Source organism: Balearica regulorum, chromosome 4, assembly GCF_011004875.1.
Source record: "Balearica regulorum gibbericeps isolate bBalReg1 chromosome 4, bBalReg1.pri, whole genome shotgun sequence".
Lineage (NCBI taxonomy): Eukaryota > Metazoa > Chordata > Aves > Gruiformes > Gruidae > Balearica > Balearica regulorum.
This window is the reverse complement of record NC_046187.1, coordinates 35,323,273-35,349,910: the sequence shown is the minus strand read 5'-3', so window position 1 is coordinate 35,349,910 and position 26,638 is coordinate 35,323,273. Positions and strand designations below refer to the sequence as shown.

The 26,638-nt window shown below is 39.0% G+C and overlaps 1 protein-coding gene across 3 annotated transcripts in view; it reads right to left on the bottom strand.

Moving 5' to 3' along the window:
• GUCY1A1 (guanylate cyclase 1 soluble subunit alpha 1) overlaps positions 1-23,582 on the bottom strand; it is a 36,660-nt gene extending 13,078 nt beyond the window's left edge. Inside the window, exons 1-2 of one of the 3 annotated variants that reach the window (XM_075751758.1) lie at positions 23,364-23,582; positions 1,765-2,176 (exon numbers count right to left, since the gene is read on the bottom strand). In XM_075751758.1, the coding sequence (XP_075607873.1) occupies positions 1,765-2,013 (249 nt within the window). In that variant the 5' untranslated portion in view covers positions 2,014-2,176; positions 23,364-23,582. Of the gene's footprint in view, positions 1-1,764; positions 2,177-11,200; positions 11,408-14,056; positions 19,152-23,363 lie in introns of those variants that run through there. The other 2 variants (XM_075751761.1, XM_075751759.1) reach the window with 2 other exon arrangements.
• Between the last annotated feature and the right edge of the window lie 3,056 nt (positions 23,583-26,638).

Genomic DNA, 26,638 nt, shown 5'->3' with positions numbered 1-26,638 from the left:
TATATTCTGGAGACTTTTTCCAAGCAAAAATCTAAATTGAATAACAATGTATATAAACACAATGTAAATTACATTTGTGTATAAACTGGTACAGTAAGTGGAATGCCATCCAATTAATTACTTATCTCTGAACAATGCTCTCTATGTTTCTGTAAACACCCAAAGAAGCACATAAAACAATATCACATCTCAAATTTAATCAAAAGTTATTCTGTGTGCACTATGTCCTGAATTTCCATGCACAACTCACTGTTTTCATGAGGAGTTCGTGAATCAGTTGGGGTCATGATGCAGCCCCCTGTTTTGGAGTTTCCAATTGGAAAGAGGATTATGTTTGTCGCTGTAAGTAAGGCACTATGAAGTATCTAAGCGATGAAAAACATGTTTTGAAACAAGCAAAACCCTTCTATAGAGAACCGGGATTGGGAATATGCTTAGGTCTTGACCCCAAATCAGCATGAGAACAGACTACTAGACTTGGAAAAAATTCCAATGAATATGACTTGAATAACTGTAAATAGCAGTGACAATAACCTTGAACTTCAGTAGCTCCTGGAGTACATGGTCATAATATCCTTGACTTTACCAAGCTTTTGTCCCAGCTGATGAATTAGCCTATCAAGATTATATAATAGGCAGCTGCACACATTTATACTACTCTTTAAAGAAAAAAACCAGTTATTTAATTAAATTTAATTAAAAATCCCACCAACAACTATATACTAGGAAACCAATACAGCAATCATGACATCATACAAAGGGTGCTTTGCCAGTTCATTCTTGAGTTAAAAGTCCTTTCCTTTATACGTTTAAAGATCAGTTCAAAGGGATGAATTTCTTCCATGTAAGTGCAGCAGAGGTAAAAATAGGTCTATCAAAAATTGATTACGTAGAATTTTAGAGAAAGGGTAATAGATGAAGAGTTGCAAAAACAGATCTGCAAATAGATTTAACAAAACTCCAGCACTTTTAGTAAGGTACACTGAATATCCAGTTAATAGAATTGTAATTAATTGAGTATACAGAGTTGGCCATTTGCCATTTGTAATCCCAATATATACCAGTTCCTTCACACTTTCTGCAGAATTTGAGGCAAGCCCAAGTGTTGAATGTTATGGAGCTGCATTTTTCATGTTCTTTTTACAGAAACAAACCATGGTATCCATCTCCACTCAGGCAAACAACTGTGCATGCACTGTAGCTGTTTTCAGTTGAGTTGAGCAGAGACATAAGAATACGATTGTGGTAAACAGACAGAAACAATTTTAAAAATAGTATGACAGGAGGTTAGCATCATAGCAGATGAAAACAGCTATTTTAATTTTTTTGTGATAATGAGTAATGTACTTAGCAGTACGGATTCAGTTAGGTGAACTGTGAGGTGCCTACATAATTTACATAATTAGGTAACAAGGCAAAGTTTCTCTAATTTTATCTCTGTAAAAAAATTGCTACAGAAATACATGGATTTAAGAGGAACAGTTAAAATGATCAGTGGAAGGTTGCAAATAAAAGGCAAAAATATAGGGAAATACAGTGGAAGGGATGTTGTGTGCAAAACTGATTGTGGCAAAATTCTATCCGGAAGGAAAGGAAGAGGATGAAATGAGGATTTAAACTATGCAGAACTACGTAAGAACACAAACTTTGAAGTCAAAACAACTTTCTAAAGGCTTACATCTAAAGGCTGGCATAAAATGCTTTTTTGATGTTTATAATTAAATGCTACTAAAGTATTACTATTATTATGCAGTATCTATTTACCTCAGGAAATATTAGTTTGCAGATGCTTTCAGTTAATGTGTGCAGGTACACTCTACTTCTGCTCGTTTTCCTTTGAGGAAGGTTTCCTTGAGCATCTTTTTCATGGACTTCTTTGCAGATGGGCACAGCTGCTCTAGAGCTGTTTTCTGTGCAGTCCTTGTCATGTTCCTCAGTAATGTGACTTTGAGTCAGTAAGGAGAAAGGACATTCCCCTGTGATCTTCAAGTCTTTCAGTTTTGTGCAGAACATACTGTACAAAGTCTCTCTCTCGAGATTAAGAGTACTTGGCTTTGTGTTTAATAATTCTCTTCTGTTTACTAACAAGAGCAGAAGATGCCAGAATAGTAGAGAAGGCAACCAGTATGGAAGATTATTGGTAGCTATAAATCACCACAGGAACAAATGTGTGCCCCTACAAAACAAGAAGAAAAAAAAAATTAAAAACATTAATTTTCTCTTTGAAATACCCATGACGTACCAGTTTTATCATATGTGCATTAAAATAGTGGCTTTTCTATGACCTTGCTCAGGAAAGCACTTAAGCCCATGTGCCATTTTAAGCATGTAATCCCTATTGACTTCAGTGCTTCAGGTAAAGTTGTTTGCATGGTTAATTTCTTGGATGAATTTGGGCTCTAGAGATTAAGGCAGAGAAGTTGTTTTATTGGATGTATCTTTGGTCACATTGATGGATGAGGTTTACGAAAGAGTAGAGAGCAGAATTCTAATAAGAAACCTTTTTAATTCTTCATAAGCAGCTATTAGAAACTACCTGATATGGCACAATGAAACCGATTTGTTATGGATACTTAAATCCCAATTTACTTGACGCCCAAGATTTTATTTTTTTTTTGTAATGGAGAAATGTATGACTAAAGTTAGTACTTGCACTTCTGGAACAGCAAACCATCCAAGACCAAAGGCTAGCAGCTTGTGTAAAAGCCACTGGCTGGTGACAACTAACATCATGGGAATTTGACCACATAACTGAAGTTGCTTGGAAACACCAAGGGACTTTCATGCTTTTGAAGGTCATATCTTTCAAACAGTACATTAAAAAAAAGGGCTGAACTTTTAATTGTTTCCTGTTTGTTACATTTATTTTAGTTAGAATTAATCTGAAAAAGGCGCTTTCCTTAAGCCTTCATTTTCTATTGACTATATCTCATTGAATAAGATCCTCTCATCCTCATATAATACTCTAGCAAGGTAATCCTTGAGATCTTTTGGCAACTCTGGAAGCAGCTGAAGTATTATGCTTGTGTCTCTGGAGATACAGGACAATAACTATTTCTTTAACAGGCACTTATGGCTTTAATCAGCCTGTGCACCACACTGCTTATTTCTGCCCCTGAGACACCCAAAGGGCTTTTAGGGTTACACAGCAACTGCACCAGGGTTAAAAATAACTAATTCCTTGGAACAAGTTACCAGCTGCTTCTTTTGAAACAGCTGGAGTGAATGGCAGAGCAGCGGAGTGCTGCAGACCCAGCGCAAGTGGCACGGGGAAGAGAGGAAACAAGCAGAAGCTACTGTAGCTGCTGCCGAAAAAAAGTATTTGGCAAAAAAAGTCCTTTTGTATGCTGTATGTATGCTGTAATACTGATGGTGTCAGGCCAGCATCTAGGGAACATCTATCACAATTATGAAAGTATTATTTTAAGAATCAATAAACACAATGCTAAGAACCAGAGGTGGAAGAATGTTTACATAACGTTCTATATTTCTGATTTCTGTTTTTATGTAGAAACTCATTTGTTTCTACTGCATGGATATCAGTAATGCTTTATTTTTTATTGCTGAATACTATTGTGTAGGAAATGAGGCAGTGAAAAATTTCAAGCAAGAACCACACTCTCAATACATAAATACACGTAATACTTTTACGTGTAATGTAAGCATTGTTAAATATATGAAAAAGTGTTTTTACTCAGGAGCCATTACATAACCTCGTATTACTCTACTGAAAAAGAACAGCAGAAAACAACCACCTTTTCTGTAGTTAGACTGATCTGTGCACTGAAATAAACTGTTAAGAAAAATAGTAACGTAAATATATACGTGCACCATTGTCAAAAGATAAAAAAATTATGGCTTTGATGAATCTTACATATATACTCATGTGTTTTGCTGAATTTGGGCCTTAAATTTAAAGATAAATCTTTAATTTATAAACTAACACTACTAAAACATTAAAAATCAAGTATACCAGCATTTTGGAAGAAAATAATTCTGATATACTTTTGTGAAAAAAATTAATGGTTAAATTAGATACCAACAAATATTTACTTTTCATAATTACATTTTATATTTTATAATAATATTTTACATTTGCACTAAACTAAGAACAAAGGAAGTGAATGACCTTCAGCTATTACCAATAATTTTGATGGGGTTTTTTTTCTGCTGCTGTTAAAACTAATTCTCTCTTTCTAGAAGACAATAGTCTGGAATTATTTGGGGGTTCACTTCCATGCTAACATATTGTATTTTAATTAAATTACACTTGACGTGGTAGGAAAAATATCCAGGCGAGTAGAATCAATTCTCTGAAGGAAGTGATGCCATTATTTTACACCTGGAAAACCTGAAGTCTCCAGAAGCTGCCGAGTGGGAAGAAGAGGACCCAGAAGATGGTCACTGGCCAGAACTTATTCAGGGACAAACCGGGCCCTGATGTGAAGGTCCCTGAGTCGACAAAGCTGCTGGACATGCAGCTACTATGTCTGCAGCTTCATGCTGGGATGCAGCCTGGCCTGCCATCCTTCGTGCTGCAGGACACCCACATTCAACCTCTTCCTACCCTGGTGGGGATTGGAATCTGTGCCCTTGCTCTGAATGTGGCCTTGGGCTCCTGCCAATTGCTATTTATGACAAAATCATTATTGGTTTTCCAGAAAGTGGAGATCCATGATGTTTCTAGTAATAATACTGTTATACAAAACCAGTATCGTTAACATACAGATCTTTATGCTCCAAATAATGATGACAGAGTTCCTAAAGAAAGCTTCCTGCAGAACTATTTCCGAAGTGTCCTGAAGTTCTTGTTTTCCCAGAAACAAATGGGATGGTCCTTTTATAATATATATCCCAGTTCAAAACCAGTATCAACTTACTAGGCATAATAATTTTCAAGCTGTGACCAATTCAAGACTCTTCCTGACCTCCGCAATGACAAGATGCCCTAAATCACATCTTTAAAGAAACAAAGTGGAAAGCCTAGTTCCATGACACTTCAAATACTGGGAAAAAACCATGCATACACTACATCTTCCTTTCTTAAAACATCAAGTTAGCATCTGGTATCCTACGTGCATCTTGCACTTAATATAACTAAGATTCAGAAAAGAAGTCTATTGTGTTAGAGGAAAACCTGCCTCGCTCAAATGGTAATTAGACAGTGGTTTTAAAGGTCTGACAGGAGAAACATAATGAATCACCAGTGTAGAATTTACAGAAGGAATGTCAGCAGTATAATGGACCCTAAAAAGGTATGAGAAAGATGATGGCACACATCACAGGTTAAGTCAAAAATTTGCAGATGTGTTTCAAGAATGAAGAACACCAGCCCTCCCATTGTTCCCAATGGTTAAAGACATTTTCTGACCATAACAAAAAAAAATAAGAAACATGAGGAAACATGGGAAAAGTTTGTGGGTTTAATTTCTCTCCAAACATGCTTTGAGAGAGCTCATCCCAGGGGAGCAGCAGTGTTTAATGTGAATTCTCCATCTCTGCCATATTAATTGCTGTCATACTTACCTTGGGAAGCAAATTGAAAATTAAAATTAAATAATCTGCTGTGAGATCAAACTACAAGCAACCAATTTATTCAGTGTCTGGCTGAATGCAACATGGCACTGTGCCACTCAGAAAAATGAAGATGACTTCACATAGCATAGTCATAGCAGCAGAATAACTTAACAGTGCTCAAAATGCTTTGTGCAAACATTTCATTGTATATTTACATCTATACTTGTCTTACAGCCAAAATGCTTTCCTGTATGCTTATTTGTACTAGTTGCTTCTGAGTATTTTCCTCTGCTAAAACATTTCCTTGACAGTGCCATGAAATGCAGTGCAATGAATCAATCATACAGTAAAATCCCCTAGCATTAATACAGCCATTTATAAGAATTAAGCAATACCATTTGTTAACAGTAGCTAAAGTTGGTTTATAGTCTTAGCTTATGGACACGACACAAAAATTAGAAGCAACATTAAATACTTTTTTCTTACTACAAGCAGTCCCTTGCTCAGAGTAGGACAGAATATGGTATTATGCAATAATGTCACTTTTTTCTATTTAATCATACATATCACTTTGTTAGGTGAACTGATGCAAGTTGAGCAAGAATTAAAAAAGTCATCAGTTTGTTTTGCAGCAGTCAGAAGATAGCACTGACTGGATCTAACCTTCTCCAGCACGACAGTGATCGCACAGCACTTGCAGGAGCTCAGTGCAGTCTGGAAGCCATTGCCTCAAGAGAAGCAGCTGTGAACTTCTGTCTTGCCTTAATGTAAACCAGAGGCTTGTAATTCCCACTCAGCTCTAATCTCTGTGGGATTCAGAAATCACTGCCTTTTGCCCCTTGACAGTCAGCAGGCCTCTGCACAGAGCTGCTTTTACACACAGGCAAAACACAATCAGCTTCTAGCAAGACAGGTTAGTACCCATCACCCCATCAGTAGCAGCAGCTCCTTGTGGATTCAGCTGTTGTGCCTGTCAGCAGACAAACACAGGGAAACTAACTAAATCCTATCATTTTGTCTTATTAATCTGAAGGGCAATATCCGCCCTTTATTTTTTCTACTTCAAGTGCTGTGTGTAGCAACAGAATCAAAGCCCTGGTAATTTGTCTGTTTCCAAGGATTTTAAGGAGGCTTCTAAAATACTCTGAGAAAATTGCTCAAGTCTGCATCAATATACGTTAATATTTTAAGAAGTCAAAGTAAGTATTTATTAGTCTTATTAAATCATGTACAAATAAGTAAGCTTTCTTTGGCTGCTTCATTGTTAACCTAAACACGTTCAGAGTGCACACACCTTCAAAGTATTAATTTGTTTGAGTATTGCTGCTTTGGAGAGCCCAAGATGTAAGTAATCAGAAGAGATAGGCAAATCTGTTTACAAATTTCTGGGTGGTAGTGAGTTGTACCTAATAGAAAACGGCCAATTGTTGACTTAGGTAGAGGACATCTTGGAAAAGATGCATCCTTGTGAAGAGGAATGAGATGTTTTCCTGCATCTCCCCACTCAGAGACTAACCCATCAACTGAAATTTGAGGATGCCTCATTTACCTCTTTCCAGTAATTTGGTCCTGTCATTAGAAGAGTAAATACATTTGCTAACCTATCTGGGGATAACTGTGTCATTACACAAGAATAATTTAAAAAAGTATCAGCTGTAACTTGCATATTAGGTAAAGTGCACAGTAGTGATAGGATTTCTAAATCTGCAGCAGCAACACAAACTAAGTAAAATATTAATCAGACCAAATTGCGTAAATAATATAACTCTATAAAAAGAAAATTGCAGAGCCAAGGAGTTGAGGTCTAGGAAATCCCAAATATAGGTGACAGTTCAATCCTAAATCATTACCACTCTTGTGTAGATACAGGCATTACACTACAAAGCAGTACCTTTTTTCTCAGCAAGATTCTAGGCTCTCACAGCACAGATTTTTGCTGCTTGAGCACAGGCAATAACTGATGAAAAGGTTGTTATCCACTTTGTAGTTCAGGATGAGACACGATATTGGACAGTGGACTTCACAATAATTTACTGGTACACAAGAAATTACTAGATTCAGCAATCTCAAATTCCACTCTAGCTCTCAAAAAGAATATGCTTTGTCAGGCATTAACTTTTCTGCTTGTTCCCCTAAACTTCCACCCTTCTTTCTCCCAAGTCATCCCTAGTTCTCATCTGTCTGTACCCCAGAGCCCTTTAAAGTAGTCTTACCATTTTTTCTCTAAAGCATTAATTGCCATCGTGCGCTGTGCAAGCCCAGGCGTAGCTCTGTTTGCGGCTATTCCTAAGAGAAGTATACTCGGAACTTTTCTGTAATTCGCAGCATACTTTTGATAGTAAAGAAATACCACAGCACACCACAGCACTTACTGAACCACCCAGCGGATTTGCCATGATTACCAAGCAAAGTACAAGGTAGTAAAGCGGCTATGAAAAAATAATACAAGTCACAGCAACCAATTATTATTTTAACAGTCCAAACATTTTAGTAAATCCAAATTCAGTGTTGTAACTCGTCTCAGTGACTGTCCTATATGATAGCTTAGGGCAAGCTAAAAATCTAGACCTTGCTTACAAGAAAGAGTTTCTTCCCACATAATGTGGAATTTCCTCACTGTTCTACCTTTTTTCTTTATGAAGTGTTTTAAGAAACAGAGAAACACTATAAAATGTTTGCTCTGTGCTCCATGTGGAATGGATTGTGATCTACAGCATTAGACAGCTACCAAGCCAGGAGATGAGGAAAATAATTACCTTTGTTTTCTGAGAAGAAAGTAAGCTACCTCCTTTTTCATCTTGCAGAAAATAGGTTTCACAGAATATATAAGTCAACTTCAAAACTGCTAATATGTCTCATTTTAAGGTCATCATGAGACAGACATTGCTGCTGCTTTAAAATATTAGCATTTGTGTAATAACACTAAGCTCTATATCTTGATATAGAAACCAGTGTTCTTGAAGACAGGGAAAACCCCTAGTTTTAAAGTATCACTGCATTTCTGATACTGATTTTGTGACTGACTCATTTCCCTCTAATGGTCTGGAGCAAATCCCTGGATCCAAATTTAGCCTTGGGAGAAGCCCAGCCTCCAGATGTGAATATTATGTGGCAGCCACATCTCTGGTTTCAATTAAAGGCACAGGGGGAACCCTAATTACCGCACCCATATTTTGGCATGTAGCTAAAGGAAGGACTGATTCCCAAATGTTGCTTATAAAATATATAATTGTCATTTTAAGTATCACATGTACTTTCATAGGGTAAATATTTTTCCTATGCTAGGACCAAGTAACAGGGAGACATGCTGAGAAGATAGCGTGGGAAAAATATTCTCTTCCTGTGAGTCAAAGCCTATCTGTGAAAACACTCCACAGCAAGCCCAGCGGGCAGCCTCGCAGCACCCCATTCTCTGCTTCCCCCTCCACATGCTCAGGGGGAAAGAGCAGCCCTTGGTTATGGCACACCCTCGCACCCTCACCCCGGGTCCAAAGCATGGCTTGTACCACCAATAAGCAACTATGATGGAGATACTACCCTGAGAACCCCAGCCTCCTTACACGCTGGGAGCTCTTGAGGCTCATGGGCATTTTTCCTGCTGTATGTAACCACAACACATTATTTAAGTGGATGAGTTTGGTTTTTTGGGGTTTTTTTTGAGAAATCCTGATATGGAACTGACAGAACTGATGATACCTCAAGCGATCTGGGTACCCCGATGAGGAAGCAATTGATAAAGAGGAGGTGCTGCAGTGAGGACAAGCAAAACCAAAACCAATCCAAAGTATCTGGAAACTATTCTCACACTTTAAAGGAATATATTTTAAATATAGCATTTAATCTCCATTTGCAGCCCGTGAAAGTACAATACTTTCATGACAATCATAAGAGGAAAGGGAAGAAATAAATTTATGTCTTCAAAACTCCTTCAAGAATTAAAACTTGTCTTGAGGACATGCAGTGTTCATGACAGTTAGCAGGAGTTAAATGCAAAGACTGAAGTCTTGCTAGAAGCCAATGGACTGTAAATTAGACTCCACAACAGGAGAAGGGCTGTGGTTCTAGAATATGAAGTAATTGTCAATGGTCGTGCTTAATGATTCTTTCCAAATACCTACTTACAGTTGAATCTCTCAAACTTACCAATGCATATAACTGTACCCATTTAAGTAGACCTCTAACTTTGAATGTCTGCAAAATCTGACTTTTATGTAGTTCATAGGTCGAAACATTTTTAGGAGCAAAGAAAGTAAAAAATAATTGTAGCTATTGTGTAATAAGAGTGAAATCTAGTAACTTTTTTATCTCATAGTATTTTTCACTGAAATCTTTAGCTAGTATTCATGACTTAGCCAGGATTGCTGCATCTTCTATAATAAATGAAACAATAAACTATTTAAAAATTCCAAATTTCTAACGAAAGAAGTAATTCCTCATTTGAGAACCATGGCCTGGATTAACTGCAAAGCATCTTCAGACATGATAAAAGAATTCTTCTACTTCTTCACAGACGCTTACCTTGCTGAGACTTGTACATGCACGTATTCATCTAATTGAAGTTGAATGTGGGTAACTGTTTATGCAACAGGTTTGCATAAATACCATTATTGTTATTGTTTCCCCAAAGATACTGGAGCATTGTAAAGCAATATAAAACATTGATTGTAGTGTCTTATGACAGTGCATATGGTTAAATATTCCCTTTGTGTTCACAGCTTTAAATTATAATGAACAGCAAGTTTTATAAATAATGGAGTACTAAAAGTTTCTCTGAACTCTATAGGTCTCAGAGAACAGTTTGAAAACTGGGTCTGTAGAAAGCAAAGTGTTTCATCAGTAGATTTCAACTGCAGTTTTCTGACTATTTGCCAGCTGCCACTTCTGTTTCCAATGTCTACAAAATCATTTTCACACTGAAAATCACTGACAACTACCTTTCATATTTATTCATAGTTAAGCACTCATGCCAACTCCCATTGAAGTCAATAACAGGTTGCTGGATAAGGCAGGAATAGGATTAAACCTAACAGTTCTGTGACTGTTGTCACAGAAATACTGATTTGCATGTTTCCTTATTTTTGAAGCAAAATACGGCCTTGGTTTTTTTCATTTTGGGCTTTTGCCGGTAGGTGTGCAGATGTGATGGTAAACACAGAACTGAGGTCATTTGAGATTCTGGAAAAGTTAAATACTATGCATGGGAAGCTAATAACAGGAACTTCTAATTAGTGAAAATGGTTTATCCTGCAGCAGCAAGGTCACGTCCTTGTAATTTTTCTGATAGGGAAAAAAATATATTGATTGAAGAGGTGTATTCAACCAGAATAGATGGTTTAAGAGGTGTTTTCACAGCCATCATGCAGCTACTGATTCTGCTTTATCTAGAGCCCATGGCAAAGAAAACAGCTCTGAAGAACAGGAAAAATCAGCTACTTTCTCAATTGTTCCCTTCCATGGTATCTGCGGGGCAGGACCAGCAGGCACCTTCCTTTTTGATTAAATGCTTACAGATGGTTTCTGCTACCAAACATGTTTAAAATAAATGAAAATGCTGATTTGGCCATGTGCACTGTAAATGAGTACCTTCATTTTTTATTTTGCTGATTGGCCTATTCACAGCCCATCCCTTTCAAAATCTGCTATTTTAAAAAAGATTTGAGTACACAAAAGCACTGGATCTTACCACTGCGCAGCACAGTTCCAAAGGCTATCAGCACATCTTGTGAGACTGAATGCTCTAGGAATACATTACAATACCAATTTCCCCGTTGATTATATCACTTAGTTGCTTTCTCACACTCTTCTGCAAAATACAGTAGATGATAGGCATTTAAAGTAGAGAAAGCTAGGTAAATATGGTAAATAAGTGAATTTATATTGTCTTTAAAAACACAGGATTTTTTTTTTTTTTCTTCACTAAAATGATGAAGCAAAGTAAAGGTGAGATGTTTTGTGAAATACTGAGCTTGCACATGTGGTATTAAGAGAAATTAATGTTGTTAATTAATCACAGTAAATATGCACTTAATGACTAATACTAGCCTGCTGTTAGTGTATACCACCTCTGTAACAAAACTAAAAATTAAATAAATCAAGAGGCAGATTTTTGGCTTCCTGTAGAATGTTCAATCTGTGATGCTTGTAATTGTCTCCAGTGCAATTGCTGGAGTTATCCCAGCTACTTATCTTTCAAATACTTCCGTTCCATTTATTCTACTTTTCTTTTGAGCATGTGAAAAAAATGAAATTGCACAGAGTGTTTCTCAGATGACTTTTGCAGAGGAAAAGTCAGCACATACAAATGACAGCAGAAGGAAAAAGGTGGCATGCAAAACTAACTCAGGGATAACGGCTGTATTCACCACATATTCTGTATATGGAACTTCCCCTTGGCCTTGGTGGCAGTTTGACGTAAAGACTGAGGTGAAAATGTGGCCCTGCAGAAAAATAAACTGAAAATATTTATGGGTGGTTATTCAGCTTTGACACTTCTGTTTAAAAACAAAAGGAATGTGTGGGACAGACTATAACAGAAATCTAGGTTGTTCAGATCTAGAAATGTGAGATCCTTTACAAAGAAATTTCTCAAGTCATTATTAAAATGTAGCTTCTTGTTTTAATAATATTTTCAGTGAAAATCAGAGGATCATTTAGGCATTGATCATCAGGCAAAGGAAATTACATGACATATATGCTGCTTTTCCAAATCTTCAGCAGTGCTAAACAACAGAGAAAAGATCCATCCTTATAGCTAAAAAATATTATCAAATAGTAGAAGCCTCGGTCGGTGCTGCTCCCCTGGTTATAACAGATGCATTTAGAAAAATTTACCATGTTCCAAACCATGCATTGTACCGATTCAAGTGCATTAGCTGCTGAAGTGCAGCTTCTTGGAGCAACATCAAACTTGAATATTAAATCCCACAGATGTAAAAATAACGTCATCCAGCATTTTTGAAACTCTAGTGTCTGCTTCAGTTCTGGGTATTTTAGCACCAGAGTGCCAGGCACAGACTGGCACAGAAACACATGCTTGGCTCAAAATGCTTGTAAATTCCATTCCATTGACATTCACTGATTTCTGTGGCAGGAATTTCAAGTTAACAGAAATTAAACAGATAAAGAGATTTGGAGGAATGGAAATCCAAGAAAGGGTTAACAAAGAACACAGCGCAGAATCTCTGGTCAGATGTACCAATCACTGGCCTCTAAATGGAGGCTTAAATATGGAGATAAATTAAATGCTTTTTAACCATAAGGATTCTCCTGCTACTTTTCCCACAAACTTTTTTGACTTTCTGGGCAAGGCCCTCAGGCCTTTCTCTCATTGGGAAAATACAAGTCATTTTTCCATAAAACAAGGGAGATGATTTCACTAGAGGAGTTGAATTTTCCAAAAGAGTAAAATCATATGAAAAACTTCTACCAAAAAAATGTTTGTCATCCAAACTAATATGTTTCCATGATACAGAACCTGAATTTTCTGCATTGTATGAACCAATGGGTAATCTTCCTGGAGGTATTCTAGGTAGAGAACCTAGAACTGTCCACAGTGCTTCATCTCACAACCTGTATAACTGCACTGACTGCGACAATGCTCACATCACAGTATTCTTACCAAAGCCTGAAAGATCAAAGCTTTGCTCCATTTCTCAGATAGCATAGTTTTTCTCATTTATCATAGCATTATTTTGGAATATCTCCTGGTTTTTATTATGTGAGATAGAAAAAGGAGAAAAGGGAGCTACAGACAGAATAAAGGAGCAAGGAGGAAAAAACAGAAGAAAGTAGAGAAGGAAGCCTACAGAAGGATAAGAGGATTAAAAAATCTGTAAGAAAGAATGAAAACGTGGGCAATAGAACAAAACAATTCGCAACGACACAGAAAGTTCTCTTACTAATATATTGCTTTTTCTCTACTGAAGTACAGTGGGTACTTATGCAAATAACTTCTCTGTAATCTGTCAGTATAGCCTATAGAAAATGTTGAAATTATAATTTCAAGAAGTTTTTCACCAATATTTTAGAATTAAGGGGGAAAATTTTGATGGTAGTTACAGCTTGTGTTTCAACCAACTCTGCTGGTTCTATATTACTCTCTGTTGCTCAATTAAGGAAGGATATGTGTTTATCACCCTGATTTGGCTGCCAAGATCCAATTTCTAGTTTCAGTGTTTTGCCTCACTAGCATCTAATGGGCGGCAGGCAGTGACACACCTTGTTTTGCTGCACTGTCTAATGAGGTTACCCTATGTTAATAAAGAAATAAACACTTTCTAGACTTGGACATTTCATATGTTATTTTCTAATATTTTGTTTTAAATGGCACCGATTTCTAAGTTAAAGGCCAGATACACATTGTTACTGATTTAAGAGTTCACATTTGTACATTTTATTTTTTAAAGATATTTCACTTTTTTTTTTTTTACAATACGTCTATACAGAACCTCTTTTCTCTCTCCATCAGGCCTCCTGAAATACCAGTGCATGCTGCACATGCATCTGAGGTCCCAGACGGATGGGACGAAGCACTACTTACCTGGCTTCCTTGAAGACCCTGACCTGCATTCCAGTGAGGTAGCATCAAAGTGCAGTAGTGTCATCCTTGAAGGCTGAATCCTGAAGTGGCAGGCAATGGCTGTAGAGGATCTTGAGTGCATTGCCTTTACTGAGGTAATGGGGTCATCTCAGATTTACTTCATTGAGAACCAAAACTAATATCAAATTTAATTGACGAACCTCTGAATTGTCCTGACACTTCAGCTTGTGCAATGATAGATAAACTACTCCGCGATCGTAAGGGTCAGTTTTAGTGTAGGAGCTGTCCCACACCAAAGGTTCTTCAAGTACTATTTCCCACAGAAATATTAAAGAACAACTACTCTGTATGTGCTGTTTGCTAAATCTGTAAAATGGGCATCCACCACTGAGCACCTGTTTTTTTCGTTATATTAAGAAACCACGTTCATTTCAAAAATGGAGCCAAATAATAGGATGTCTCCAACTTGCTATGTTGCATACTGGTGCTGTGAATAGTAGCTCCAAGCCAGCACAGAAAACAGTTCAGCTGTTTCAGAGGTGTAAGGGCAGAGAGACTGGACAGTGAACTGTGGGAGAAAACCTCAAAATGAACTAAAATTAAATTCTGGCCCTAGCAAGTCCATACGTACTCAGAGGAGTACTTCAAATAGGTTTTGAATGTCATTTGAATATTATCCTGAAAAGAAATGCTCCTTTGACTGGAAAGGTAAATTAACTGGGTTAACTGGGTTCTTGATAAAAGAAGTCCCATAACAAATAACAGGTTCCACCTCTGTGTTTGTGTATGTGCACAGAAAGAGGATGCTGCATAGCAAGTTCCCCCTTTTTCTAGAAATGTATGAATTTCCACGATGAAAAGGCTGAGAGACCACGTGTACAGTGGGGACAGAGGGAGGGAATGAGAGGCATGAGTTCCTAGAGGATATAACCAGAGACCTAAGTTTAAGGATAAAGAAAGATAGTGTGTCTTTCATGAAGAATTTCCTGCCAAGATGGAAGACAATTTTTTTTTAAACCTTCTGGTATTCTGGAGCATCTAGAAGCATCATGAATCTTGTGGAGCCTGCACTCTCAGCAGATGAAAAAAAAACCAACAAAAAGCAACAGGGAGGAAAGAAAGTTTGCTGCACTGTGTATAGTCTTCCTTTACATGGGGTCAGAAACCTTTGACATTTCTGCTTACAGTTTAGACGATGCTGAAAATTCAAAACATTTGTTTTAAGTATTTGTACCTGGCAAATTCCAACGAGACAAAAGCACTAACTTTACAAGTATCCTGTGACAATGGTGAATTCTCACAGCATCACAAATATCTTTGCGGCATATTCATGTTGTAAACCTTTGCTCTAGGTTTTCAACTCTGTTTATAACAGGCATCTAAATCCCATGCTGCCCATAATATATTAAACTGACAACAGGATTACATTCCTAAGTAATGCAGCTTCCTTGCTGAAAGACAGAGTATCAAACTTAAGTTTTGCATTAAAGATCTAAATGCATTTATTAGTATTTTACTAAAGATTATGAGTGTTTTCCATGGTTGTGGAGTAACAGTTGGGAAAGAAAACAGTGAGGATATGTTATATAAATACTTGCAGAAACCGCCTTTTTCTGCATATTTATTCCAGCATTAGATGGATCAGCCATTTACAATACAGTACATTACAGCAACTGCAATAAAATCTAACTGTATTTTTTAAATACATCAACACCATTAGATGCTTTTCTGCCACTACTACTCTCATTTCAGTTTCTTATTTTTCCCTATTGCAATTTATTGTTGACAAAAATCTGCCCACAACATGGGCAGGGATGGATGTTCTTTTTTAGCTTGTGCTACATGTAAATCATAATCCTATATTCCATTAGTACTCCTTGCTCTTCACCACTTCAAAGCCTATTTGAAAAGATACCTTTTCCTTTTAATCTATTGTTTAAACCTGTTTTTGCTTAGAACTTAGCATTGCTTAGAACTGCAAATTACTTTCAAAGAGAAACTGGAAGGAAGACATCAGGAAACCACATTTCATATTTTATATTAATCAACAGTCAAAAACATTTTAACTGGCATTTGCTAGTGCCAGTCTCTAATCATCTAAGAGAATAATTATTCTGTCATGATGCCCACAAGAATCTCGTGCATGGTATAGTCGCACACTTCAAACTTTGATGAATCCGTGACTCTACTGGTTCTAAAATTTACCGTTGTTATGGTCAATGACTTTTTCCACATATTTTTGACCATCATGCATCTCCGACAGATCCGGAGCATGTGGCATGCAAAGTGCAGACCCGATCTAAGTTGATACTAATTTTCAGATCAGCTACAGATTTTCAGTATCATATTACAAATGGAGTCTCTGCCTCATGAGCCTTTCAAAATGTTTTGCAAGCCATGCCTAACTCGTGACTGAAAGACTTGTCTTCCCTATGCTATTTTATTGCCACCACACCACCAAATGTTTTTGCCTGGGAAGGGAACTGTTTCATTACCTTTGAGCATTCATGTAGGCCACCATTCAGTCAGTAAGACTGATACTTGGTCAACATGTGAAAATTGTCATGGAGCCTTTGCTTAACCTGAAATAATACTGGTATTTAACCTTCTGTCTGGTGAGTTCATCTTTGGGGAGGTTGCTCAGCAGAGAAATTGTGCCAATGTTGTCTTGCATTCTGCTTTTTCTCTATCACTCTTACTAGGTGTATTATTTGTTTATTTTAACCTCCCAAAAGGCCCAAATTAAGATCAGGGTCATACACAAATAAATATACAGTAGAAGATGATGTTTGACCTGAAGAGTCTGAATAGCTAAGACAGAAAAATGGGATATGAAAGGAAGCACTAGGATGCCTCTTTTAGAAGTGGGGAAATAAGGCATGCCGGAGATCACAAAAGACTGCAGCTGAGCTAAGAAACTAATCCAGATCTCTTGAACAGAGTTGCACAAGGGTTTTTGGCCAGGAGTTTAGTAGATCTGAGTGATTTACAAAAAGTGGGTCAAACCTTACAAAAATTTGCAGCTAGATTTAAAAAATAAATACGGGATCAAATCAGTTGCACGTTTCTACAAACGAAATTCAAATAAATTTAGCAGGTAGGATTCATAAAAGGGTATAGGTGCTATATATAAAAGCTGAACAAGGTAGGTGTCCTCACCCTGTAGCTTCATGCCTAACACACACCAGGTTTTACTTTGTTCTCGCATTTCTGAAGGCTCTGTAATTGCTTATAGGAAGGCATTTCCACCTGGCTGTTTTTATTAATATCATGCAACCTGTTTGGGAACCTTTAACTGCATTAAAATAACCATTTAATTACATCTAAAATGAATTGTAATTATTCCTGCAATGATTTCCTGAAGTTTTTGAGAACAAAAATCAGTTCCACATTGACTAAAAGCCTTGCTAAGCTTCTGAAGTTACAAGACTACCCTTCCCTTCATACTATTCTTCCCATGAGGAAATTCTAAAATCCTATCTCTAAATATGCTTTGTGAGTTCTGTGGACTAATGGCTATATTTTCGCCAAAATTTAAACAGTTTATCAATCCACCAAATATTTTTCTCAACATGAGGAAAGTAGTTTTGCACTCTCAGCTTGCCAGTTGCAGAGACAACTATGAAGACAATTTCAGCAAAAAGAAAAAAAAAGGAAATTTAAAGTTAGATTGATGCATGCTTTCTCCAAAGACATGGAAATTTTGCCATTTTTAGCAGTGCTATTTAAAACAGGAACTGCAATGAGTATTTTAGGCTCCAGGGTGCCTGCAGTCAGGACCAGGGAGCCACTCAGCTATTAATATAAGCAGACACCCCTCCCTATTAACCAGGAGACAGCAACTGGGTATATTGTCTTGTGTTTTCAAATCAGAGAAATAATTATGAGCAAATGCAAAATCCCCATTTTTTAAAGCAACAAACTGGAAATCTTGCTGAGGTGTCCTCCATTGTAGTCAGCCTTTTACGAATGCTCTTTCGTGTGTGAAGAGTTTCTGTATTTGCCGAGGAGGGAAATCAGCTTTCCCTGAACAACTTTTGTCAGTCTCCATCTGTATCAAGTGCCAAGTGAAATGCAAGGTTAAAATGAAATTAAACACACGTTTACCTTGGTCAGCATTAGAAAGGCAGTCATCGCACTCCTGTCTAATATACCATAGAGAAGCCTGTTTCTGGAATCTCAAATATAACTGTGCTATTAAAAGAGGAGAGTTTAGCAGCAACTACTGTATGTGGCGTCACAGAAACCGTAAGTTTTACCGCACCCTCTGGAATCAATGACATTCTAGAGTTACACGAGGGAGATTCCCACAAAATATATTTTCCTCAAAAGAGTGATATATTTATGTTCTGAATACCTTAGAATGGGGCTGAGGAAGAGAGTCACTTCATAAATGTATGTTTCCTTCAATTTCCATTTGTGGAGGAGAAAATAATCAAAGGATTTTAGCACATTGCCTTATAGTAAGAAATTTTTACTCACACTGAAACAATTGGATGACTTGCACGGGATATTCCCTGCAACTCTCTAACACAAATAGCTGTCTAAGGGCTGGATTCCACAACGCTTGATAAAATCTTTGGAACCGGTTCCAGCCTCCTCCATGATGATGCACACACCCTGCTTTCTAGATTACAACCTACACAATTAAAGCTCTCTTCCTGAGCCACTGCATGGCTGACCTATTTTCTATATGGGCTTAGCTGAGACAATCAATGGGCATAGCCATGCGTAAAGTGCAAGGCATAGCCGAACGGTCCCAAGAGAGGTTTCAGACAGCTCTGTGCCCCATAGCCCCATGCTGGGAAGCAAATCTTCAGGCGTTTTTCCCCTTGCCCTAGGGTAAGGCAGAGAAAACGCGGCATTGGCACTCAAGCAGGGCCAGCACGGCGTTCCATTCACATTCAGGCTGATACATGTGCGTAGGAGGTACAGACAGGGGGTCCCATAAAAGAAGTACCCTCTCAGAAATAATAGATAAAGTCACAGCTTGGTTATCATCTAGGCTTAGCGTGCTGCCTGTAAGAAATTAGCCTACTGGTGCTGGCTTGCATGAGGAGGTGGCTTGTTTGAATACTTTGACTAGCAGGGCACCATTCTCTTGGAACAGCTACATATAGTATGAATACGCAAGAAGAAAATCAATTCAAAAGTTGGCTTTAAGTGACACAGAGGAACTGATTTAAGGAGTCAGAGCAGTAAAATCAAGAGTAATGGCTACCACAATACTGCCGAGTTGAAGGAGCAGGGAGAGCGCCTAAAAGTAGCAGTGGGGGTCTGAACTATGGAAGGAGGCATTTCGATCAAATGAGAACGTTAGTTAAAATACCCCGCAGCTAAACACGCAAGCTAATATTCTTAGCAAGGGCATTGATTCCGCTTAACAAAATTACCATATAATAGGAAATATGAATGAAAAATAAGTGGAAGCGAGTATCACAAAAGACTACGCTCTAATAGGGTGAGATTCTCCCAAAGGTTGAAGGCCTATGGAAGCTCTAAAGCTCAAATTGGGGTCTGAAGCAATGAACAGGACTTGGTGAGGTCTCTCTATGGTGAAGTAAAATTAATCCCTAGAGAACATATTTGCTCTGACTGAGGTCATGAAGCAGCAGAACAACTGACAGCAGTGAAACCTGCACTCCTACGAAACGGGAGTAGATGTCAGCTTGCTCCAGACTCTGCGTCTACAAAAATAAATAAGCATCCTGTATGAGCTACAGGCCATAAACGAGGAGCCAAAATGACAAGGAAGGACTAGCACTGACCTAAGAGTGGCATCACCTGAGTAGGACAACCAAAAAACTGGAAGAACAGCATGTTACCAAATGAGTAGCAATCGATACCTGTGTGACAAGTAAAAGGCTTCATTATAGATATTAGCATAGTCTTTTCAATTGTTTCATAGCAGGTGGATCTGTAAACAAAAACTTTATAAAAAACCTGCTGTCTCTAGCAAATTTTACTGCCTTTATTACAAAAAAAAAAATTGTTTACACCCTAGCTAGAAGCCCTAGCCAGAAGCCCTAGCCCATTTATGCACATGCTTAAATCCTATTGGAATTTTACAATTAAATAGATATTAATATTCTGTCCTGAACAGTGTTGCTTTCTCGAACAAAGACTTATGCCCTGAACACTGACTTAAAAATATAATATCTGTTCAATGATGAACTTGAATCTCTACTCCTGGTACAACTAGTCACGCAAGACGTGATGAATATATATCCTATATATTAGAGCCATATCTCAGATGCTCAAAACATGCTGAAAAGAATATTCAAAGCAATTTCAAATCTGAGATTTGGCTTAATTTAAATTTCAAGTGCTAAAAATCTTAATTGTAATGCTAAGCATGTAAATAAATGCAGTAAATTTTAATAAACACATGGACAATAAGGATCTTTAAAAAGGAAATAGTACGAAATGTGCAAGGAATTCCAGCAAAGAAACTCTAATGGCAGCTCTTCACGGCTCAATTTTCATTTGCTAATAAAATGTGCAAGCTGAAATGGAATGATTTCTAAATATCATTACAACAAAATTCCTTAAAACGTTTCCTGCAGTTTCCACTAACTATTTTAAAACACTTCTTTTTACCTATACTGAATTTTTCTTAAATTTGTTTGTATAAAAGAAAAGGAAACTTGCTGCTTGTCTACAGAGTAGATACAAAATACGGCCAGTACCTTCTAATACATATTTCCTTGTTGATAATTTAGAATGTTGTGTCTGCTTCCTTAGATTACTGAAGTGCTTGATCTTTATTGTTTTTTAAGTAAGATACAATTTTGGTTTAACAACTCATTTCAGTTAAAAGGAAAATAGCTGTATTTGCTACAAACTCTACCTTGACTTCTTGGATTGCTTATTTTGAGTCTCGGTATTTTTTTAGAATTTCAAATAGATGGCATCTATCTTCATAATGGCTGTGATATTTTACCTTTTATTACGTGACATAACCAGGTTTTGACTGCTACTGATGTTTTGAGTATTATATTTTATTATAAACTCTTACTTATGTTTTGATTTCACTGTGGGATCTGTTTTGAACAGACTGTCATAGAATGGTTAAATGACAAATTTTTAAAAGAAAGCATTAATCAGAGTAAGACAAATATACAAGACTTTAGTACTTACTTTTATGGATACAACATTAAAGACTAACCTTGACTTCTCATTTTTAACAATTCATCAAAAACTTAATTGAATAATTTAAGTGAATACTCAGCAAGTGAACCAGTGTGAGAGGGGATGGTGAGCAATTTGATTGATGTCAAAAAAGGGTAAAAAACCCACTGTAGAACTAAATTCCTTACTTTCTCCTCCAATGTTTGCCTCATGATCTTGCACTGTCATGATTCATAATAGCTGCAAACTACATAATTCCATGGAAAAAAATGCAGCCAAGAGATCTCAAGATGTGATTTCCTTCTTTCTCCTTCCTTACTTTTCCTGCCTGCTTTAGATCAGCATGATTTCAGCAATTGCTTTTCTCTTCTGAGAATGGAGCATGAAGACTTTTATATCAGCATTACAGTATTCCTCATGTTTCCTTACAATCATCTAGTTCATTTAAGGTTCTTGCTATTGGCAAAGCAAAGAGAATAGTCATCAGAGCTGCAGAATGTATGGCCATATGTAGCGCCCCAGAGCAACACAACCCAAGCAAGAAACTTCTCTACAATAAAGAGAACTTTGCATGCCTGCATTTGTAACACATTTGCATGCATTCTCCGGTTGCTGAAATTGCTTAACTTCTCTGATTATGTAAAATAGTCTGTTAATGGCATCTCCAGCATGGGCTCTCACCACCTTTTGTTCCTAACCCTAGAAAAGCAATAGACCCATTTATGTGATTTAAAGTGTATGCTTCCTTGCGCCCACTTTCTGTAGTTTGGAAACAAATCATTTTAATCCTAACTATCAGAAAAGGGAGTGGCTCCACTGGGAATTTTCTCTTAGGAAAAACTGTAAGATTAGACCATTTCCAGCTAAGTAAAACCATTTGTTCTATTCACAGAAAGATAATTAAACTCTTACACTTGTTATAAAAAATTGCTCTGTTACATTTTTCTGTAACTCTGTATTCTGAGACTTCACAGTGGAAAATCCAAGTGAATAAAAATTTCTTTTTTCCCACTAGCATTTCAACTATCAAAAGTCTTACCATTTCTCTTGAGATCAACCCGTCTGCAGCACAGTGTAACCTGCAGTCCAGTGAAAGTGCGTTGCCCAAATATAGCATTACAAGCAGTTCATTTCACCATAATACTCGTTTTTAGTAATACTGCCTCCTTGCTTAGGACTTTTTTCCTGTTACTTCATCCTTTGAACTTAGAAAACCATCTCGCTACATACACAGAATAAGCGACCAGCTCTGAAAATAGAGCCATTTTAGAAGCAGTATTAGATGAAGCTTGAGAGAGTACGTAACATGTATAAAAGTACTCCTTTACATACGAGAGAGAAACTTCTCAAGTGTCTCATGTTCATACATAGAGATGATTTTATAAAGGGACTACTAGGCCTAGGCTGGTAATGGTCACTGAACTTTAGCCACAGAAACAACTCTATCCACTCAGAAAAGGAATTACGAGCCTAAAGTCTGGACAAAATAGAAAGAAGACTGGAGCTAAGAAAATCGACTGCAAAAGTAAACTGCCAGTCATAAGGAATACAACACAGTTTGTGGGTTTCATTACAACACAGTTTGTGGGTTTCATTTATCCTTCCTAGAAAAAAAAAATTAATAATTGGAATAACAAATGCAAAAATGAAGTTAGAGCATCGAGTATGTGATCAGATATCAGGTTTGCGTCTAATTCATGAAGTGCAATGATACGAATTACTCTGGAAACCAGATCAGAAACCTTACCGAAGTAAAGCTAGTCTCAATGGGTTTCATTAGCTCGACGGGCAGCATCAGTTAGCAAATTCTTAGAAAGCCTCACAATGCACAAAGGCCGCCGAAGTACCCCTCGTGGCTGAGGACCTCAGCGAGCTCCCAGATCGCTTCCAGCCCCGAATCGCTACGTGTTCCGCTCCAGACCGTATTTGGCTGGCGCCACGGTGCAAACGGGGCTCGGGGTGCCCGGGGGAGGGGGCTTCCCGCGCATCCCCCGATGCCGGGGCTCAGCCCCACACCGCACGGCCGGGCGAGACACCCGGCCCCGGCTCCTGCCCCGGCCCTGCCCCGAGCGCCCCGCTCCCCCGGGCACGGCCGGGCGCCCCGTCCCAGCGCTGTCCAGGGTCCCCGCCGCGCCGCTCCGCGCCCCGCTCCGCGCCCCGGGCGCCGCTCACTCACCATGGCGCGGAGGGGGGGGGGGGCTGCCCGCGGCCGCGCAGCCCCGCGGAGGGGCTCTGGGCAGGGCGCCGCTGCCGATCCCCGCCGCCGCAAAGGTGTATTTGGGGAGCGGGCGCGGCGCGGCGGCGGGGCCGCCCGGGCGGCGGGCGGGGGCCGGGCGGGAGGGGCCTCCCCGCGGGCCCAATCAGAGCCGGGGCGGGCGGCCCCGGGCCGCGGCGAGGGCGGTGGCGGCGGCTCGGGGGAGGTGCGATGCCCCCCCCACCCCGGTCGTCCGCGCCGCTTTCCCGCGGCCGGCAGGGCGGGCAGGCCGTGGGCAGCCGCGCCCCGCCGAGCCCCGGTGGCACGGCGCGGCCCTTGCGCGGCGTTCGCGGGTGGCGCGGGGGGGCTTCAGCTGGGCTGCGGAAAGGGCACGCACTGCCCTGCTGCCACACGCTCCCGCAGCGGGGTCGTGCAGCGCCGCACGAATTTCGGTTTCGAGAAATGTCAGTGTGCGCAGAGTCAGGAGCTTCTGTTCGCGGCTTCCGCGCGAGTGGGAACCAGTGTCGTCGGGGTGGCAAGGCGTCGTGGTTACTGAGGTCTTTTCCACACAAGCATCCTTCCAAATGCTCTTCAATTTGAAAACCGTGTGCTACCATTTTTGGTTTATTTGCGCTTTTCCTACTACCACTTTGATTTATTGGTTTCTAGTGACATTCTGTGCAATCTATAATATATGCACTTTTACAATAGCTTTGGAGTGACATCATTAAAAGCAATAACTAAGCAATGACAGAGGGAAACAATACCTTTCCAAACAAGTACAGAAAACAAGAATCTTTCAAACCACTTTGGAATGTCAGGGAGTCAAGTTCAATACAGAACACAAATTCGTAAAACACTTCCTATAGAGTTGCCCAGGTCTGAAACCGTACTCTTAATTCTTGCATGTCACCATTGAAACAGAACGACAACTCCACAATTTTTAAATCTTCACAAATACCATAGCATATTCATAGGATTTTCACTGTGAAAACCTTGGATGGTTTTTGGAAGCCCAGGATCAGAAATAGTTATTTTGTTGGACTTGGGCAATTAACAGCCACTGACCTCACAGGAGGATTAGTTGCCTTACCAAGTTGCATGGAAGCAAACAGAAGATTTCACCAGGAAAAACAGCTGTTGTAAGCTGAAGGATGAGTTTGGAGGAGCACCATACCTACACTGCAAGAGAAGAAAGAGTGGCATTTCTTCTAGCTCGCTGTCGTACCTTAACAAGCCAGCGCGGAAGAGAGAGTTGAAATCAACTAAACCAAAGGCAGCACATCTCCAAGTGGTTTTGAACAGACCAGCTTTACACAAGAGAGGGTATCAAAGCTTAAGGTGTGAATGTTTTGTTGCCTCCTTGACTGTCAGAACTGAAAAACAGTTTAATAAATGTATCTGCTTCACACCATGCTTCCCTCCCTGCAGTGTTAAAAGAAGAGAAACCTGTCAGCTAGAGTAAAGAACTGATGAATTCCTTCAACCACCGGTTAGTCAGCTGAAAATAATCTGCCAAAGCCCATTTTGTTGCCATTTCTGAAGTTATTGACAGGCGATGTGAAGCTTAATTGAGTGCTAAATAGTCTAGGACATTGTGTACCTCATAAAATTACTGTATTAATAGATAATGTATTGATGCAGTCTCTTGCCTTCAGAAACAAAGCTTAGTCTCAAGGCAAGGCATGGTCTTACTAATGTTTGCCCTCACCTGCAAGCTACCCTAACTCCTGCTGTTCAGTATCGCTTTTCTTGCCTCAGGGAACCAGCTTTTTCTGTAAAAAAAAAAAGTAGAACCGGCTCCTGAGCAACTGATATAAATGAATTCCATTATCGAGTTTCAGTACCAAAAAGCAGTAAGAGCTTCTGTGGCACAGAGAATGCCTATTCCAGGATGCACTGTGCAAATTTCGATATGATCACTGCAGTGTAAACCTGCTGTGCCCAGTGCAACAAATTAATTTGGTGAGTAACTGGATTATCAGCACCCAAAGGTCTCCCAGAGTTCTTGAAAAGCCACTGTTTGTCCCTATCACATCAATCGCTATGTGTGTACTAGTAATGACTTGCAAACTCGCACCAAGCAAAGAACCAAGAAAATGCTTAGGGGTAAGATCTTTGCAATGAGTATTCAGAAGAAGAAAATAATATTTCAAATTATTTGAATTGAAATATTAGTATAAGACAGTATTAATTTTATTTTAGCCATTGAAAAGTTAGTTCTCAAACAAAATTAGATTAGATAAATTTCTTCCATAAGATCCTACAAATACCAATAAGATACCATGTTTCCATCAAGAAACACTTATGTCACCCTTAAAAATGGCTACATTTCCTTCAGTTTCTTCTTTTAATTAAATGTCTCTTTTTGACCAATAAAATAGAAAGATTATATTATATGTAATGATGCTAAGATATATGTATAATCAAATATGAGCTCATCATAATTCAGAGCATAATTAGCACTCCTAAACTGCCATTTACTGGCATCTGCTGTATTTAAATCAAGTTCTCAAAATCAGATGTCTTCAAAGAAGCACCTCTCAAATTTATCATCTCCCCCGTGGCAACCAAAATTTCTGAAAATACAGAAAGCTGCAGCCCAGAGCTGTGGTGCTGAGCAGCTGACGGCTCAGCCTTGATGGCTTTGGGCACCAGCACCGTGGGACTGGAGATGCTGGCAGATCACAGAACTGCAGAAAGACTGAGGTTGGAAGGCACCTCTGGACTTCAGCAAGTCCAGCCCTGCTGCTCAAAGCAAGGTCAACTAGACCATGTTGTTCAGGGCAGTGTCCAGTCAGGTTTTTAGTATCTCCAACGATGAAGACTCCACAACCTCTGTAGGCAACGTGTTGCAGTGTTTGACAATCCTCAGAGCAAAAAACATTTTTCCTGTGTTTAAATGGAATTTCCTCCATTTCAGTTTGTGCCCACGGCCTCCTGTCTTTTTGCAGAACACCACTGAGAAGAGTCCAGCTCCCAATTCTTTTCTCTCCCATCAGATATTTATACACGTGGATAAGATCTCACTGAGCCACCTTTTCTCTAGGCTGAACAGTCACAGCTGTCTCAACCTCTCCTCATATGTCAGGTGCTGCTGTCCCTTAGTCATTTTAGCAGCCCTTTGCTGGACTTGCTGCAGTAAGTCTATGTCTCTCTTGTACTGGAGAGCCCAGATCTATACCCAGCACTCCAGAGGTGTTTCACCAATGCTGAGTAGAAGGGAAGCGTTAGCTCTCTCCACCCTGTGGCTGCGC